The sequence below is a fragment of the Rhinoderma darwinii genome, chromosome 3 (genome assembly GCF_050947455.1).
Source record: "Rhinoderma darwinii isolate aRhiDar2 chromosome 3, aRhiDar2.hap1, whole genome shotgun sequence".
NCBI classification, from domain to species: domain Eukaryota; kingdom Metazoa; phylum Chordata; class Amphibia; order Anura; family Rhinodermatidae; genus Rhinoderma; species Rhinoderma darwinii.
In genome coordinates, this window is record NC_134689.1 from 297,886,200 (window position 1) to 297,906,289 (window position 20,090).

General features: G+C 40.4%; 1 protein-coding gene across 8 annotated transcripts in view; it reads right to left on the reverse strand.

The window, feature by feature from the left end:
• Positions 1-20,090, reverse strand: part of PPIP5K1 (diphosphoinositol pentakisphosphate kinase 1) — a 180,676-nt gene that overhangs the window by 98,479 nt on the left and 62,107 nt on the right. For all 8 annotated transcript variants that reach the window (XM_075858098.1, XM_075858105.1, XM_075858102.1 and 5 more), the window contains 9 exons: positions 18,668-18,789; positions 16,798-16,980; positions 15,235-15,376; positions 12,570-12,793; positions 11,899-12,026; positions 10,718-10,832; positions 9,953-10,060; positions 8,073-8,189; positions 5,715-5,879 (listed from right to left, as the gene is read on the reverse strand). In XM_075858098.1, coding sequence (XP_075714213.1) covers positions 5,715-5,879; positions 8,073-8,189; positions 9,953-10,060; positions 10,718-10,832; positions 11,899-12,026; positions 12,570-12,793; positions 15,235-15,376; positions 16,798-16,980; positions 18,668-18,789 — 1,304 coding nt within the window. The remainder of the gene's footprint in view (positions 1-5,714; positions 5,880-8,072; positions 8,190-9,952; positions 10,061-10,717; positions 10,833-11,898; positions 12,027-12,569; positions 12,794-15,234; positions 15,377-16,797; positions 16,981-18,667; positions 18,790-20,090) is intronic.

A 20,090-nucleotide genomic window follows, 5' to 3' on the forward strand; every position in this document is an offset into this window, starting at 1 on the left:
CAACCATCCAGTCTATTACATAGAGATAGAAAGAGCAAGAAAAATAACAGGTGAGAGACTGACACATCGAATACCATAATGGTGCACATGGGAACGTTTAGTTTTGGCCGGAGTTTCCCTTTAATGAAAATAAAATGATACATCTGAATTTAGATGCCTCACATGTGGCAGTCAATTAAACTTACATGTGGCAGTCAATTAAACAGGCGCCAATGGTGGATATTAAGGAACCAGGGATGTTGTAGATCTAGAGACCTAAATTAAGAATTAGGGGGTTTCTTAACAGGTTCCCGACCGCTGGCCGTAAATATACGGCCAGCGGTCAGGGTCTCTGAAGTCCAGCGTATAGTATATATACGGCCGCACTTCAGAGACTGTGCACGCGCGATCGCGTGCACACAGCTCTATGCCCTGGCTGTTGCTAACAGCCATGGGCACTGGGCAGAATGTCAGGAGTCAATCTTTTGGCCCCTGAACATGTGATCGCTGTGACAACCAATCACAGCGATCACATGCATTTCTGCATAGAAAACAGTGTGCACGCGATCGCGTGCACACAGCCCTGTGCCCTCGCGGTTACCAACAGCTCTGGGCACTGGGCAGAGTATCAGGGACCAATCTGATGGTCCCTGAACATGTGGTCGCTGTGACAACCAATCACAGCGATCACATGCATTCCTGCTTATAAAACAGTGTGCACGCGATCGCGTGCACACAGCCCTGTGCCCACGCTGTTACCAACAGCTCTGGGCACTGGGCAGAGTATCAGGGACCAATCTGATGGTCCCTGAACATGTGGTCGCTGTGAAAACCTATCACAGCGACCACATTTGTTTTATTTTGACTTTTCTGGCAGTAAATCTCCTGCCTCTTTTCTTCTCCTCAAACATTGTTTCAGTTTGAGGAGAAGAAGAGACTCGGGAGAATTGCTGCCAGAAGAATACAGTTACAGTTACAAAAAAATACAGTTACACTCATAAAATATTCTCTGTATAGATAGATTTCTATCTATCTATACAATCTATCTATCTTTTTTTCTATCTATCTACCTTTCTTTCTTTTATTCTATTAGAATAGGCAGGTAGGGAGTATATAATTATATATATATCCACATATATATAATATATATAGCAATAGCGGTTTATTTTTTTGTTAGCGGTAGTGTAGATATATATAGCAGTTAGTTTGTGTGTTTTATAAAAAAAAAAAAAAAAATTTGTTTAGTTAGTGTTAGTGTTAGTTACGTTATGGCGAGGAAGTTGTTTAGCGCCGAGGAGGCATACGCCATGCTGTGGTCTGAGTCGGAGACCGCATCAGAGATGGCGTCCGAGATGGAACCTGTTTTAGGTAGTGACGATGACAGCGTCACTTCAGGTTCATCTTCAGGGGACGTTGTCCCTGATGCAGTCGAAACTGCAGAACATGAAAGCGCAGGGCCAAGTAGCGCTGTAGCACGGGACAGCCTGGTCCCTCCAGTCCAGGCTCTTGTATGGGCACCTGCCCCATCTTTTGGGCCTAGAATCCACGGATTTACGGCCACTCCTGGCATAACCGTGGACAATACAAATTTTGTCCAAATGGATTACTTCCATTTATTTATAACGGACGACATCCTAAATCAGATTGTCCACGAAACAAATTTATATGCCACGCAATATATAAGGCAGAAACCTTCATCCACCCATGCCAGAGATTGGACGCCCACCAATTTGCAGGAATTAAAAAAAAATTTGGGGCTCACCCTAAATATGGGTATTGTCAAAAAGCCCTCCATTAGGTCTTACTGGTCAACAAGACCCGCCCAAGCCACCCCAGTATATTCTGCAGTAATGCCCAGGTCTCGTTATGAGACAATAATGAGGTTCCTCCACTTCAATGACAACGCACAGGCCCCCCCAAGTACCGATGCAAACCGGGATCGGTTGTTCAAAATAAGACCGCTAATAAATTCCCTGAATAATTTATTTCTGCAACTCTACACCCCTGAGCAGAATGTAAGTGTGGACGAATCCCTCCTCAACTTTCATGGCAGACTTAGCTTTCGCCAATATCTACCTTCCAAAAGGGCAAGATATGGCGTTAAGCTCTACAAATTGTGTGAAAGCGGGTCAGGATATACCACCGCCTTCAGGATTTATGAAGGGCGGGACCGGACAATAAATGTTCCTGGATGCCCCCCTGATCTTTCCACCAGCAGTAAGATTGTGTGGGAGATAATGCAGCCTCTGCTTCACAAAGGGTACCACCTGTACTGTGATAATTTTTATTCTAGTGTGCCCCTGTTTAGGCATTTGCATGCTGCAAGGACTGGGGCATGTGGTACCATGCGCAAAAACCGAATTGGTTTTCCACAGCAATTAGTGGGGAAGCGCATGGTAAAGGGGGACTCCTGTGCTTATGCATCTGAAGAATTGCTGGCGGTCAAGTTCAGGGATCGCAAAGATGTGTATGTGCTAAGCACGATTCATACCACAGGAACAGTGGCAGTGAGGGAAAGGGGGGCAACATCGGACAAGCACAAACCAGTGAGCGTGTCCGAATATAACAAATAAGCGACCAGGTTTTACAGCCCTATTTAGTAAAACGCAAAACTAAAACCTGGTACAAAAAGGTGGCCATTTATTTGTTACAGGTGGCCATCCACAACTCATTTGTGCTCAACAAAAAAAACAGAGGCAGAGACACATACCTGGATTTCCAGGAAAAAATTATTGAAGGCCTCATTTTTGATGTTCAGGACACCCGAGAATGCCCCCAGTCTGAGGATGTCACGCGACTGACTGAAAGACACTTCATCAGTCGGATTCCCCCAACAGCAACCCTCAGAAAAAGTGCCGCGTCTGCAGAAAAGATGGGCACCGCAAAGATTCCCGATATTTCTGTCCCTCATGTCCCTCGCAACCAGGCCTGTGCATTGAGCCATGTTTTAAAAAATACCACACTGTTCTGAATTATTAGATTTTAGTTAATTTGTTGAAAATATATTTGCCCTACATTACGTTTTTATTTTACCCATGATTTTACTCCAAGGGTGAGGGAGGGAATGGGTGGGTGGGGGGTGGATGTCATGTTTGATGTTTTCTAAAGTTCATCTGCTAGAGAGCTCCATTTGCATTAACCTGCAATTTCTTATTTTAGAAAACCCCAAAAAATAAATTCCCATTATACCCCTAGATGAATATTTTGGGATTTCTGCTTCAAGAGCAGATATTTTGGAAGTATTATAGAAACTCTGTTGAGTTTTGTAAAACCAGCTTTGAAAAAAAGCGATATGTGAAATAATCTTCTTCTATCCTCCGCCCTCCTACATCTCTATGTGATAAATAAGGCCACATATTTGGTATCCCCATGCACGGGAGAAGTGGCAGAATGTGAACGGAGATTAATTTTGACCGTGGTCTATGCCGTGTGTGAAAAATGCTGGTATAAACTGACGCATTTGCTAAAAAATTGCTAATTTTATTTTGATCCATCTTATTCAAGAAACTTTCAGAAGAAAACTGGACTGTCTAAAAATATGATAAACCCCTTGAAGAAAACCTTGTGGGGTCTACTTGTGTGAATGAAGTCATTTATGGGGTGTTTCTAATCTTTCAGCAGCATTACGCCCCCCAGAAAACAGTATGCGGCTATAAAATCAAGTGCAGAATTCCTGGACCGAAAAGGCCAAAAAGCCTCTTTTTATGCCAAGCCCTGGCACATGCCCATGAATAAAGCACACATATTTGGTATCCCCATGCACGGGAGAAGAGGAAGAATGTGAAATGCGATGAATTTTGTCCGTGGTCCATTTTGTGTGTGAAAAAGCTAGCATAAACTGACGCATTTGTTAAAAAAAAAAGCTAATTTTATTTTGTTCCATCTTATTCAAGAAACTTTCAGAAGAAAACTGGACTGTCTAAAAATATGATAAACCCCTTGAAGGAAACCTTGTGGGGTCTACTTGTGTGAATGAAGTCATTTATGGGGTGTTTCTAATGTTTCAGCAGCATTACACCCCCCAGAAAACAGTATGCTGCTATAAAATCAAATGCAAAATTCCTGGACCGAAAAGGCCAAAAAGCCTCCTTTTATGCCAAGCCCTGGCACATGCCCGCACAGCGAATAAGGCACACATATTTGGTATCCCCATGCACGGGAGAAGTGGAAGAACGTGAAAGGAGATGAATTTTGGCCGTGGTCTATACCGTGTGTGAAAAATACTAGCCTAAACTGACGCATTTGCTAAAAAAGTGCTGATTTTATTTTGGTCCATCTTATTCAAGAAACTTTCAGAAGAAAACTGGACTTGCTAAAAATATGATAAACCCCTTGAAGGAAACCTTGTGGGGTCTACTTGTGTGAATGAAGTCATTTATGGGGTGTTTCTAATGTTTCAGCAGCATTAGGCCCCCCAGAAAACAGTATGCGGCTATAAAATCAAATGCAAAATTCCTGGACCGAAAAGGCCAAAAAGCCTCCTTTTATGCCAAGCCCTGGCACATGCCCGCACAGTGAATAAGGCTCACATATTTGGTATCCCCATGCACGGGAGAAGTGGAAGAACGTGAAAGGAGATGAATTTTGGCCGTGGACTATACCGTGTGTGAAAAATACTAGCCTAAACTGACGCATTTGCTAAAAAAGTCCTGATTTTATTTTGTTCCATCTTATTCAAGAAACTTTCAGAAGAAAACTGGACTGTCTAAAAATATGATAAACCCCTTGAAGGAAACCTTGTGGGGTCTACTTGTGTGAATGAAGTCATTTTATCCCCATGCACGGGAGAAGTGGAAGAATGTGAAAGGAGATGAATTTTGTCCGTGGACTATACCGTGTGTGAAAAATGCTAGCATAAACTGGCGCAATTGCTAAATTCTTGCATTTTTTTCCAATTTTGCCCACTTTAGAGAAAAAAATAAAAATGATATATACTGACAAATGCCACTAAAACAAAGCCCTATCTGTCCTTTAAAAAGAGTGTAAAATTCAAAGATGAACTTTATTCACCTGCAGCGTTATAGTCATCTAAAGAAGCGCATAGCAAAATTGTGAAATTTGCTCTGGTCATTTAGCTGTAAAACAGCCTAGTCCTTAACCGGTTAAAGTCAATTTCCACGCATGCAAGCAAGATTTTATAGTTACTGAGTAGAACCCGCAAGTCAAGTGTCATAACAGCATCTCCTGCGGCATTTCTTTACGCATAAGCATAATGCTGAGGGTCTGCTGCATAAGTTTTGTATCACTGTCTTGATCTCTGTCCATATATCTAACATGACTATAAGATTTTTCAATAGTTTTGCAAAACGTAAGACACAATACCTGAACAAAACTACTCTCATTGTTAACTAGTCCTGAAATGAACTTATCCCATAAGGAATATTATTCCTTTTCAATAACAATAAAATAGAAGAGCGGGTCTATCAATACAGTTTATATTTCCATCAAGAACAAGAAATAGTTTCCCTTACTGAAAAAAAGAACATTTGATGGTAAGAAGTCTGAGTAGATTATTTACTGAAGAACTACACGTAAAATTGACATTTTATTGCTCCACTTTGCAGTATTTTTCTTCATGTAAGTGTTATTTAGATATGTCAATAACAATGCAATACCGCCATTATCCACATTATGCTGCAATGTTCTGCAGCAGGTGTATTCTTTCTCAAACACAGGCAACAATTTTCACAGTATAAAAATACAAAATTACGTGATCCAATCTGTTAAGTGTTTACCTCCATTGACCCAGTTTTTCTAGCTCTGGTAAGGGGCGATTTCCTGTGGATGCTGATTAGCTCTGATGGCAGTGGTGACATCAGCATGGATCTGTCCACATCATCAGTTCCTTTCACCTTGGACAAGTCTTCCAGACTTCCTTGATTAGTCTTTTTGTCTTCGTTCTAGAAGAAAGAAAAACACGCAGAGGATACAGTATCTCTTTAGAAAGGTTAATTCTTTACATAGTTACTTAGGTTAAAAAAAAAAAAAAAGACACGTGTTCACCAAGTTTAAGACCGAGCTATTCATCTGGAGGGAAGCAAGACAAAACTCAAAAGCAAAAACAGTTAAAGTTTTGTGATCCTAAAACCTTCATTAACTGTTGAAGGATGGACTTGGATGCCAGGACAAAAAGGAAAAGAGAGGAAGAACACTGAGAACGCGCCTGCGCACACACCTGCTGATAATGTGAATGGGTCGTTGAAGTTTCTAAAATTTGGGGGAGTTTTCACTGTTTTGCATCTAAAAACATAGTGCACTCTCAAGGGGGAGAGCTCACCTGGAACAGCCAACAGCGTGACCAGCAGGAATTACGCTGCGTTCCTTTTCTCATGGTTGATGCATACAGCGTGTCCAGTAGTTTAACCCCTTAACGACCAGGCCTATTTTGGCCTTAATGACCAAGGATTGTTTTTTATTTTTTCCATCTTTACATTCCAAGAGTTATAACTCTTATTTTTCCGTCAACATAGGCGTATGAGGGCTTGATTTTTGCGGGACGAGTTGTGTTTTTTAATGGCACCATATATATTTATATTATATTATTCATTTTTTGGTGGAAAGGAATTGGAAAAAAAAAAACACTATTCCTGCATTGCATCGCGTTTTACATTTACGCCGTTCACTATGCAGCATAAATATCATGTTACCTTTATTCTATGGGTCGGTACGATTACAACGATACCACATATGTTTAGTTTTTTTTAATGTTTTACTACGTTTGCACAATAAAAAAACCTTTTAAGCAAAAATAATACATTTTTGCATAACCGCATTCCAAGAGCCATAACTGTATTATTTTTCCATTGGTATCGCCATATGATGGTTTTCATTTTGCGGGACAAGGTGTAGTTTTCATCGTTACTATTTTGGGGTGGATGGGACTTCTTGATTAACTTTTATTATATTTTTTTTGATGGGGGAATGCAGAAAAAAAGTGATTTTGACGTTGTTTTTAGCGGGCTTTTTTGTACAAAGTTCATTATACAGTTGAATTAATGTGTTAACTTTATTGTTTGCGTTGTTATGAGTGCACCGATACCATATATGTGTACTTTTCATGTTTGTTTTTACACTTTTATTAAATAAAACCACTTTTTATGGAAAAAAATGGTTTTATTTTATTTTTACTGTTTAATTATTTTTCCCACTAGGGGACTTCACCATGCGATCTTCTGATCGCAGATATAATGATTTGGTATACTTAGTATACCAAAGCATTATTGCCTGTCAGTGTAAAACTCCGGCACGGCCTAATAGGCATACAGCCAGGGCAGGCCTGGGGGTCTTTATTAGATACCCGGCTGCCATGGCAACCCGTTGGCGGCTGGACATCGCATTCGCGGGCCGCCGTTGGGAAACAGAGGGAGCTCCCTCCCTCTGTCAATAGATTTAAATGGCGTGGTCGCTATTGACTGCGGCATTTAATGGGTTAAACGGCTGAGATTCTCGGCACTTGCAGACAGCCAGTTGACTGACAGCCTGGCTCCCGCGGCAATCGTGCGGGCACAGCTTCTGTGCCCGCACGATCTTAATCACGTACATGCACGTGGGAATCCGCGAACAGGCTGTATTCCCCGACGTGCATGTACGTGAAATTGCGGGAAGGGGTTAACACATCCAAAAGCAGGCTCCCAAAATGGCAGCTAGTTGAATGCTCAGCTACTTCTGTATGTTTTGCATGTTTACTTATTTTTATATCTTGTCTTGTTGATATACATTTTGTATATCTTGTACGCATCTTGATATCTTTTGCACCTGAGTAAACAATATATATTCACTTAGCAATTGTGTAAGAACCTATTTATTCTCGCAATCCTTGAATCCATTGTAAAACAGGAGAACAGTCTGTGATTGCAAATCATAACTTAACAGAAGTAGTCCATGCTTTTAGTATTCAATTAAAATGCAGAACATAAATACAATGCTAGAGAGAACGCTACTTAGGTCTTTGAGAGCATCTGAACAAATGGTGGTGAAGGACAGATGAACATAGAAGAGAACTGGAAAACATCATTACGCTGCAATTCTGCACACTCAAATTTAGAAAAGATTTGTTGTAAATGTTCTCTCTTCAAATCAGGAGAAAGACTTACTTCTGCTGATGCTGGTCGGAATCCAAACCCCAGGGGGGCCTTTTCATCTTCCTCACAGCCCTTGACCCCTGGACTAAAATGAAGCTCAACATGAAACCTCTCTTCTGAAGACGGATCCTGGAAACAAATATCCAGTGTTCATTTAATGAAGTCTATCCAGTTTAAACTCATACAGCGAAAACTTGGTTACAAAAAATACCCAATTAAACAGAAAGAAATATATCAATACATTTGGGGATTTGTCAAAACTATAACATAAAAAAAGCAAAACAGTTGCCTATGGCAAACATTTAGGTCACTGCACTAATTTTCCAAAAGGTTTAAAAAAACATAAAGGCTGGAACCTGTTTGGTTTCTATGGTAAGCTGCCACTCCCTATTAACCAACATAAAATAAAAATATAAAAAATAAATAAATTGTGTTGGGCTTAGCAACCAATGAGATTCAAACATTACTTTTTTTTAGAGCATAAATCTAATTGGTGGCACTGGGTAACCCTTTTTATTACATCTTGTTTGCATAAGGCCATTGAATACAGTGTAATCATAATAAGTACAAATTAGAGGAGAATCGGAGAGAACGATAACTTTGGCACAGCTTAATGGGATTTTCCTAGCTTATAAAAAAAAATTCAGAAAAGTATCTGTATGTGTCTGAATGTGTACCAGGTGATGCCACAATAGATCAGAAGTAGGTCTTTTTTATTTTCATTATCTTACCCAGCTCTGTATGGCACCTTTGTTTTGATGCGGTCAGGGCTTTCTGTGGTTGGGATTACCATGTAAAGGACTACAGTTTCTATAAGTTCTCTCCCCTCTCACAGACATTGCCTATATTTATAGCTGCACATACTCCTCTATTGCAAGGTGTAGGGTAGTGCTGTAATTACTCACTGTCTACTACCAAGACACAGCTCTGCTGTTCTGATGCTAGACTCTGCATGAACTGCTGCCCAGCATGTGAAACACAATCACTCCGAGACAGGGAGAGAGGGGGAGAGCAAGGAGCAGCAGAGATAAGAGGCATGTGAGGTGTGATGTAGGGGAGGGTGAGAGGGGAAATAACCACGTGTTCAGTGTACGGTTACACAAGCAGGAGATAAACACCAAGAGCATGGTCGTGTGACTGCATGCGAGACTGACATTTCAGCTACAGACAGTACATTAGTAAGTGACCAATCGTACTGCAGTTAAATCATTTGTACACAATTTCTGACATTTTGAAAACGTCTTTGAAGGTGCTCATACACATTAGACAAAACATGGCAGGATTGACTGGTGATCTAATGTGTATTGGGGGCCTCCTGAATCTCTCCCAACGGCAGGGAGGAAAGAAAGAAAGATCAGGCATGTTGGATTTCAACATGCCCAAACCGGTGTTCCCATTGAAATAAACATACACTTTAGGCTGAGCATGAATGTTTATAGTGGAGTCGGGAGAGACAGTTGCTGGCCGAACGAGATGACCGTTATTTCATGCGTATGGCCAACTTTAGTACCAAACCAGGTTTGCATCACACTTATCCTAACAGCACTTGAAATTATCTTTAGACATGTAATCCACTTTACAAAAAAGAAACAAATCAAATAAAAAATAATTTGTGTTCCCGGATATCTTGCTGTTTATTTATTCAATTTAAAGTCCTTTTATTAACGTGCAGTCATATAGAATTGCAAGATCATAATCCCTAAAATCCATAGTAGAGGGTACAAAATGAAAACCACATAACAGGTCCAGACAAAACAAAGATGCATTCAAATAGAACCGATCTTAGAACACCACCAGCTATATAGTATAGAACAGCAATCTACATATACAGCATAATATTGTACATTATGTGCCCTTTACATTTTTATTTTTTTCGCTATTCATGCTGTTACCTTATTGTTGTCTTCATACAACATAATCACAATCTGTGTCATGTAGTTTAGCTCGGAGACAGCACTTAAATAATCCATTGCTCTTTTCCACTGTTGATCATTGGACTCCTAGAAAAAGAGAGTCATTTTGCTGTAGAAAAAAACTATTATCTTTTGTAATTTAATAGCTTATTTATCTTTTATAGTCAACAATAGGAATAAAGATGGCCATTAATGGTGAGATATTGTAGCATGGTGGAAAATCGATTTGCCATTATGTGAATCGTGCTGAACCAGACCCTGCTGTGCCAGGAACCACAGATGTCTCACAATCTATAGATGTCAAGGACACATCTCACCATACATGACTGGTTTAACACATATCTTCATATGTAAGTGGTGTTATTATCCAAAAGGTCACACAATGCAGCTATAGGTTCTTAAATATGAAAAAGTAAGAGTGAGATTTAATATTACTGTCATTACAGTGACCCAGTCTCTTCTCCCCCAGTGCAGCATGCACCATATTTATGAACAACAAATACTCAGTGTTGAGGAACATTGTGTGGGGGTTTAAACAACGTCACTTGGGACCTGGCATTATCTTCCACCACTTTTCAAAACAAGTGACACAGTTGACATATCTTAAATATATTTAATTTAAAAAATGTTGTACCCTTGCATTGTTCCTTCAACATTATCTTCAGATCAAAGTGAGGGCAATTGCTCCAATAGTAGCATTTACCACAATAAAAAAAAAAAACAGTTGCAATACAACGCACTCACATCCAAGAGCCCTCCATAACGAAAAATGCTCAACAAGGAGTGCACATGGCTTTCACTGGTGAAGTACAGTCGTGTTCTCACGTGACGCCCTGGAGAGAGAACTCCTCTTGAATACCTTAAAGACAAGATACAAAATGAAAAATGTGATACAACCAAATATTTTTATAAACAATTGTCGATTGGTAGCAACAACTGACCAGCAATAAGAGAAATGTTCATCCTATCCAGGAGGTAAGGATCAGATAAATGACAGATTGTGCCAGACACGAGGATGTGTTTACGACAAGGGACTGACATATCATTGTCCCCAACATTTCTCCTGTGCTTTCCCACATACTCTGGAACTCATCACACCAACACATCAGACTCTCTTCCACCATTCGTACTTTCAAAAGCAACCTGAAAACTCACCTCTTCCGATAGGTTTACAACCTGCAATAATGCGGTCTCCGCTAAACTATAACAATTATATAAGCAGCTTTGCCCCAATCTACCATCTATTCCCCTTATAGATTGTAAGCCCTTATCGGCAGGGTCCTCTCTCATTTGGAAGCCAGTCTGTCACTCAGTGAGCTTATGTTTATTGTATTTGATTTTTATCGTCACATGTTATGTATTTATACCCCCCTGTATGTCATATATACGGTACAATGGAACGTTAATTGAGTTACACATAAATAATAAGAAAAATTTTAAAAAAATATTATGGAGAAAACCCAATTTTTTTTTAAATAAATATTTGATATGCATAGATTACAATTATTTTAGTTTTTACCAAACTTAAAAATATATCAAATATATTTCTATGAAGAGAGGAAAGGGGTACCATTTCTGCAACTTGTGAAGTTTTGTCTTTGTGATATCTTTTTTTGCCAGTAAAGAAAAAAATCTGTAGCTGGAAACCAGCCAAAAGCAGGTTAGATATTACATAATAAAAAGAACAACCGTCAACAGCTTATTGACGGTTTCCATACAGCAACCTGATATTATATTTTCCACATTGCACCGGCTGTAAACAAACTGAAGCAGAAATCACCAAAATAGATAAGAAAGATATCTAATAAAGCGCTAGTCTTTATATTTACGGACTATATATCCTATGATTCTCCTCGGCAGAGCATCACTTTAGGATGCAAAACAATTTTTCATTATTTTGATAAGGATATTAAGATGTAACTCACAGTGGGTGCAGTTTGTTTACAGACTCATCTTCATGAGTTCTCTGCAAGTCCAGCAGGATCTTATTAATTAGAGGAAGACAATATCCCACTGCGATCTCCAGTTTTTCCTCTTTATTAATGCCATATTCCTGCAAACACAAAACAGAACAGGACTTGCTGAATAGACACACGTGTGTATGTGTGTGTGTGTATATATATATATATATATATATATATATATATGTGTGTGTTTAAGTGGGTAAGGCTATGTTCACACCTGCATCGCTGCCTTCCATTGTTCTGCTCCATCAGAGGTGGAGTACAAGGGAAAACCGGAAGTGACGGTTCTGTTGCACCACAGACACCACCGATGGCCGACAGAAACCTTGGACTTTAATGGGTTCCGTCGGGGTGCCCGGGAGTTTACTGGAACAAAAGTGCAGAATGCTGCGCTATTGTTTCCGGTAATCTCTGCCGGATCTGCGACGGAGGCCCCTAACGGCGCCTCCAACGCAGATGTGATCAGCGCCTTAATGCAGTGTATCATATTTGTGAAGTAAAAAGTCTGTCCTTTGTATTCTAATTGTTGATTCGAATGTACAAGCTTTCGACTTGGGTATTGAATTTGTTTTGTGTTCTATGAATGACCCTGTTTTTCTATTCGAACGATACATAAATGATGCAATACCTACCTGGGGGATTATGACATCTGCTAAGGATTTGGAAAGTTTAAAGAGTTCATCTGTCCCTTCCATGTTGAGTGAGCGGTTGTGCTGAACATCATACTTGACACAATCATAAATATCAGGAATCTTGCTGATATCATAACGTCCACTCTTCATGCGAAAATCTCTCTCTAGCTTGGTCCATCTCTGTAACATGAGCTCCAAAGTCTCACTATGATATAACTGTAGATCTAGGGACAAAACCGTTCTTAGTGGTACCACATACACAAGCCAAGTAGTAAGGCGTATTCATTAGAAATCAATTACACAACAGCTTTTCTCAAATAGACAATATAAGTTCTGATTCTCAGCCAAGATGCCTGGAAATGATTGACAGAGATAATAAAAGTGGTTTATTACCGTATTTTCCGGACTATAAGGCGCACCGGATTATAAGGCGCACTTTCTATGAGCGCCTTGTAAGCAATCATGTTTCATATATAAGGCGCACTGGATTATAAGGCGCAGCACATTACCGTTAAATAAACCATTGCTCAGACTGCAAGTCAAAATTTATTACACTTTTTAACAATAACTTGCAACTGGTTCAGCTGTAATTGCAAATCAAAACGTTAAGGGTATGTGCACACACACTAATTACGTCCGTAATTGACGGACGTATTTCGGCCGCAAGTCCCGGACCGAACAGTGCAAGGAGCCGGGCTCCTAGCATCATACTTATGTACGACGCTAGGAGTCCCTGCCTCGCTGCAGGACAACTGTCCCGTACTGTAAACATGATTATACTACGGGACAGTTGTCCTGCAGCAAGGCAGGGACTCCTAGCGTCGTACATAAGTATGATGCTAGGAGCCCGGCTCCTTGCACTGTGTTCGGTCCGGGACTTGCGGCCGAAATACGTCCGTCAATTACGGACGTAATTAGTGTGTGTGCACATACCCTTACCGTACTTTTTCAGTTCATTCCTCCACCAGAAATCCATCAAATCCGTCATCTTCAGTGTCGGAGTTGAACAGTTGGGCGATTTCGGCATCAAGCATGGGGTCCTCCTCTTCATTATCCGAGTCGGTTTCGTTGCTGCTGCTAGGCTCTTCAGTGGTGATTCCAGCCTTCCTGAAAGCTCGGATGACACTGGAGACTGATACATTCTTCCAGGCATCCACGATCCACTGGCACATAGTGGCATAACTCGCACGGCGTTGCCTCCCTGTTTTGGTGAATGTGTGGTCACCTTCTGTCATCCAATGCTCCCATGCAGCTCGCAATTTAACTTTAAATGACCTGTTGATGCTGATATCTAGCGGCTGGAGCTCTTTGGTTAATCCACCAGGGATGACAGCAAGCTCCGAATTAGTTTTCTTCACTTGGGCTTTGACAGTATCGGTCAAGTGGGCGCGCATCGAGTCACAGACCAATAGGGATGGGGATTTGTGAAAAAAGCCACCCGGTCTCTTGACGTAGACCTCCCTCAGCCACTCACTCATCTTCTCCTCATCCATCCAGCCCTTTGGGTTAGCCTTAATGATGACACCAGCAGGAAAATTTTCTTTAGGCAAAGTCTTCCTCTTGAAAATTACCATGGGTGGTAGTTTCTGGCCATTAGCCTGACAAGCGAGAACTACAGTGAAAGATGACTTCTCATTTCCTGTGGTACGTATAGATATCGTACTGGTCCCTGTTTTCTCAACAGTACGGTTTACGGGGATATCGAAAGTGAGGGGAACCTCATCCATGTTAATAATGTGTTCTGGCTGGATATTCTTTTCATTTATCTTGGTTATGCAGTAGGTGCGGAAAATGGCCAGCTTCTCTTCATAATCCTTTGGTAATTGCTGGCACACAGTAGTTCTGGTGCGAATGGAGAGATGACGCCTTTGCATGAAACGAAAGCACCATGAAGGACCTCCTCGAAAGTCCTTGATCTCCATGTCACGTGCTAAAGCAGTGGCTTTGAGTCTAATAGAGACAGTGGAGACGCTTCTACATGCGTTTCTCTGTTCCATAACCCACTGTTCTATTTTGTCCTCCAACTGTGGCCACCTTGCTTTGTTTCCTCGGAAACTCAGTTTGGTCTTCTTTACTTGGCGGAGGTCATCTTCTTGTTTTCTCCACTTACGCACCATGGATTCATTAATGTTGAATTCTCTTGCAGCTGCCCTATTTCCATGCTCTACTGCATAACTTATAGCTTTAAGCTTGAAACCTGCATCATAAGCATGTCTCTTAACAGGAGGCATTTTTTGGGGTAGTGGGTATAGTTAACGCTAAAGCAAAGATATATTGCAAGGATCCTACAGAGCTGTAAGTATCACTCAGTGTGGCTCCTGATTACGGTGGCCGTAATGCTCAATCCATTTATGGATACTGTAAAAACCCAAGTGAAGAATAAATTCATAGGCGCACGGGGGGGAGGAGCATGGTGTGTGCTGTGGTATGCCGCCGCCGACCCCTGCCGCCCACGATAGAGGTAAAGGATCCTGTATGAACCCCTCTCTTTACTGTCGGTTTCATATATAAGGCGCACCGGATTATAAGGCGCACTTTCTATTTCTGAGAAATTCTCAACATTTTATGTGCGCCTTATAGTCCGGAAAATACGGTAAGCCCTTGAGAAGTGCAATCCACAATGCTAGGATTCTTCGGAATATAACAAAAAAAACCTGCGGCTCACCTGCAGATTTAGGATCTTCCAAACGTTGACAGATCTGAGATGTCAGCCTCTCAATGAGGGCAAACACCTCATCGCATGTCTTCACAGGGTTCTTTATTGACTCAATAGAGTTGAGTAGTGAATTGCTGCTTGTAGGGGCCAGCTACAGAAATGTAAGTAGAAAAACACAAGCATTTATTCACTTACAGTATTAGACAAATGCTGTATTGCATTACATTTATCACCTAAAATTAGTAGTGGATTGGACTGGATCGTTCTAGCACTTGTTCAAGAAGGTGTTGCTTCAAAGGGGTTTTCCACTCAGGGACATTTATGACATATCCACAGGATATGTCATAAATGTTAGATAGATGCGGGTCCCACCTCTGAGACCCGCACCTATCCCTAGAACGGGGCCCCCTAAACCCCGTTCTGCCGCTCTGTGCTCCAGCTGACTAGTGTGATTTCCAACCATGAAAAAGGGAACAGCGTAGCTCGATGAGCTACGCCATTTCTGTAACTTCCGGCCATATTGTTAGGAAGTGGCCGGGAGCAGAAAACGGTAGAACGGAGTTTATGGGGCCCCATTCTAGAGATAGGTGCGGGTCCCAGAGGTGGGACCCGCGTCTATCTGACATGTATGGCATATCCTGTGGATATTTCATAAATGTCCCTGATGGGGGAACCCCTTTAAGTGAATGGAGCAGAATTGCAATACCGGATACAGCCAGTGGACAAGAGTGGTGCTGTTTTAGGAAAAAAAAAAAACAGACCACTTTTTCTAGTCTTCTAAAACTTCTTAAGACTATGTGCAGTTTAGATAAATGCTTTCATTTTACCTTGTGGTTGTTAATATCCAATATCTAGGGCTTCAACTGGGAATCCTGATGTTAACAAACTAAGGAAAGAGATCTCAGCAGAACAACTTTATTCAGTATTTAGATTTACCTTATCGCTGCCATGTTGGACATCAAAGAATGCATATTAAATACATTTGGGTGTGTCATAATTATGTGTATGTCAATATATATACAGAATATAGTGAGCTCACTAACAAATTTCCTGCAGACATGCATATAGTGCCACTTTCACAGGAAGCCAAATAACAAAGTATGTCTTCGGAGGGTTTATTCACACTGCGTTTGCAGTGTACATCAGGGTAGTGTATATGTTGAGAGGATTTCCAATATATACACTACAAGAGATTCCACTGAATAGGCATCCATCACCCATAGGCTCCTATTTCGAAAAAAAGTACCGCGTGATTTAAGTTTTTTTGCAGGATACCTCTGTATAGAATAGCGCAGAAGACTACACTATTCCATACACCTAAGAAAGGTATACTGACGTACACCAGCCTGATGGAGGTCAAAAGGACACTCTTTGACCAACGTTGGGTGAATGGGGGTCTATGGATAAGTTTATTGTATGTACCAGCTTTCCCGGCGCATTCACCAAGCTGACACAGCAGACGAAGTGTGAATTCAGCCCAAGTACCAAGAGGAAACCAACAACAGAACGGGGAGAACATAAACAATGATGGCGTTTCCTTGGCTGTAATCTAACCCTGGACCCCAAAACTACCTTCTCCTGGTCCTCCTCTGTGAAATCGGCATCCTTCTGCATGATCTCATGGAGATGTGCCTTCACTTTTTGTTGGCAGCTACTTAAGGAATCACTGTCGCTGTCCAGGAGTCCATTCATGTTAGCGCTTTTTACCATTTGAACCAAAATAGGTGTAAGTTCACCTTCTAACGCCAGAAGACCCTGTAAACAATGTTATTATGTCAGTAGTTCCACTTTTATACACTGAACTGTATGTTTACAAAGATACTGGATCAAAGTAATGAACATTGAGTGGTGGCTCCATATTCCAGAAGGATTTTCCCCTTAAGCTTTTAATGAACCCCCCACTCTGTCAATTGTTTTATTACTCTCAGTTGCAATGTTTATATTTGTCCTCAAGAAATAATCAAAAGGATATTGGTAGACATCTAATTCACTGGGTCAATTCATCATGTCCCCAAATTAGCAAGCGTTTATTTCTAGGTGCTATGATACTATACAAAGTAAATCTATTAATGGTATTAATTCACAATTGAAAAACGTATGGATCCAGGGTGCAAATGACGTAACGGAAAAAAAGCTGCGCAAAAAATGTGGCTAATGTACGTAACTATTTAGTTAGTGAACCAAATAAACTCATTCAGTATAAAGTTATTTATAGAATTTATTACGCTCCAAAATTCCTACATTATATTGAAACACAAGATTCAAATAAATGCCCAAAATGCTTAGTTGGTGAAGCTGACTGGATCCACACTTCCTGGCGCGGACCCAAATTATATAAATCTTGGGAAGAAATAGTTAAGGTAATATCTGCTTTAATCGATTGTACAATTCATGTGAATATAGGGTTGTGTTTGCTGGTAGTACTAACAGAAATCCCAGAGGTGCATAACCGGCCATTAGTGTATAGGCTATTGTTTGTGGCACAAAGCTTATCTCTATGCTATGGATTTCGACAGAGATCCCAACATTGTGCGTATGGAAGGTGAAGGTGGGGGAATTAAGGAATAGAGAGCTCTTTTATTAACAAAGTATTAAACAGATATGGCCAGTCCCTTTTTTTTTTTCTTTTGTTCCTATCCCGGGCTGTGGGGTTGTAGTGAGGGTAGAGATTAAATTTGTCTCATTTAATAAATATTTAATTGCCACGTCTAAATTTAGAAATCTTTCGGCACATATTTTTGCTAGCGTTTGGTGATATTTTTTTTTTTCTGCCGCCATTTTTAATTTAGTGTCAATTTGTATATGCTTTTTGGTGCCATTTTTTAAATCTTATAGGGAAGCCTATGGGAAAAACGGCTGAAAAAATGCACGCTGCATTTGGAACAAAATAATGAGACAAAATTGTCAAAAAAAGCCACTAAACAAAATGAAGTTGTATGTAGCACATATATTTCACTAGATTAATGTAAAATCTGGCCACACTAAAAACCACGCATAAAAAAAGCTGTTAAAAATACCATGAAAAACCCACAAAAATGAAGCAAATTGCTCTGTGTGAATCCAGCCTAAAAGGTGATCCAGCACTGCGACCAAGTCCTCAGAACTCTAAGTCAGTCAGTCATTATTATCGCCATCAATATTCTCCATTCTCATAAACCCCAGTCACCTATCCCCTAATAGTAGGAGTGTTTGTGGATTTCTACTAGGTACTACCGGGCAACAGTGAGAAAATGTTGATAAACCAGTGTCATTTCTTCAAGAATACCATGTTGAGAACCCAAACGTTAGGTGTAGCTCTATCTTCTGCTAATGTTTAGCCATTATAACTTTCTGGGTGGATATGGCCTTTAAATATCTGTCTGTACCATACTTTAGAACTGTATTTGGATACATCAATATTTATGTGAGAACAATGTTCAACTCTTCTTAATTCTAGGATTACCTTGGCAAAAGCAGCAGCAGTCATTTGGACACGTCCTTCATCAGAAGCATATATCTTGAGGTCATGGCGGTAGGTACTGTGTAAGCGCAATAATCCACATCCTGGAAAGCCTGCATAATCTCCTGCAATGAATCATAAAAGTCAGCAGTGTGGTGATTGAATTATATATAAAACATTATTAAAGGTCACATCTTTGCAGCCAATTTCTCTTCAAGGCATCTAAAATAAAAATAAAATGAAACAACTTACTAAAGTCTTGATGAAAAATTTCCTACAATTTCTATATAGAGCTAAGTCTCCAAGGTAACAGACTACAAACAAATCTTGTGTAGTCTTATACTTCAGTCATATTCCAGTCCATCTGTCCTCTACTTGCTAACCTTCCAAGTGTTATGTTAGATAATGTTAGAAATAATAATAATAATATTGGTTGCACTGGTGTGCATATACTTTGGATAAATTTACAGTGGAAATAAAGCTCAATCATCATATCATGTAAAGTTCTGCAACTTTCTTATAAACATGAGCTGCACAAACCTTTATTTTTATTGTATCTAAGTGAAGTCACTAGATCGCCCGTAGGGTTTTTCAGAAGACTCCTTTTGCTAGTTGTTGAAAAACATGTTGCAATTGCAGTGTCTCCGTTATTTATTAAAATGTACTCCTATCACCGGAACACAGCTTTGTAAATTACCATATAGATTATATGCAATGGGGCTACACACTGTATAGACCAAATAAAAATTCAACACACTGTCTCCAGGAAAAGATCATCATCATCCCCAATATCAAGGAGGTTAGATGTAGTAGATGAATAGCAAGTGGTTTGTATATTAAGTGGAGTTCCAAAAACCGGATTGATTTACTGTGTTGTGTGTGACAAAGTGGGGGGCCATTGTATGTGATATATGTATTGATTGCTTGCTTGCTACAAAGTTTGCAAAAGTGACATAATTTGTAACCATTTTTCCTTTGCAGTTTCCCGAGTAGCTGAGTAAGGGGGAGGGGTTAGCTGCTACCAGGTGGTATAAATCAGGCCTCACTACTCTGTAGAGCCTGCTCTGTGGCTTGAATAGCAAGTGGTTTGTATATTAAGTGGAGTTCCAAAAACCGGATTGATTTACTGTGTTGTGTGTGACAAAGTGGGGGGCCATTGTATGCGATATATGTATTGATTGCTTGCTTGCTACAAAGTTTGCAAAAGTGACATAATTTGTAACCATTTTTCCTTTGCAGTTTCCTGAGTAGCTGAGTAAGGGGGAGGGGTTAGCTGCTACCAGGTGGTATAAATCAGGCCTCACTACTCTGTAGAGCCTGCTCTGTGGCTTGAATAGCAAGTGGTTTGTATATTAAGTGGAGTTCCAAAAACCGGATTGATTTACTGTGTTGTGTGTGACAAAGTGGGGGGCCATTGTATGTGATA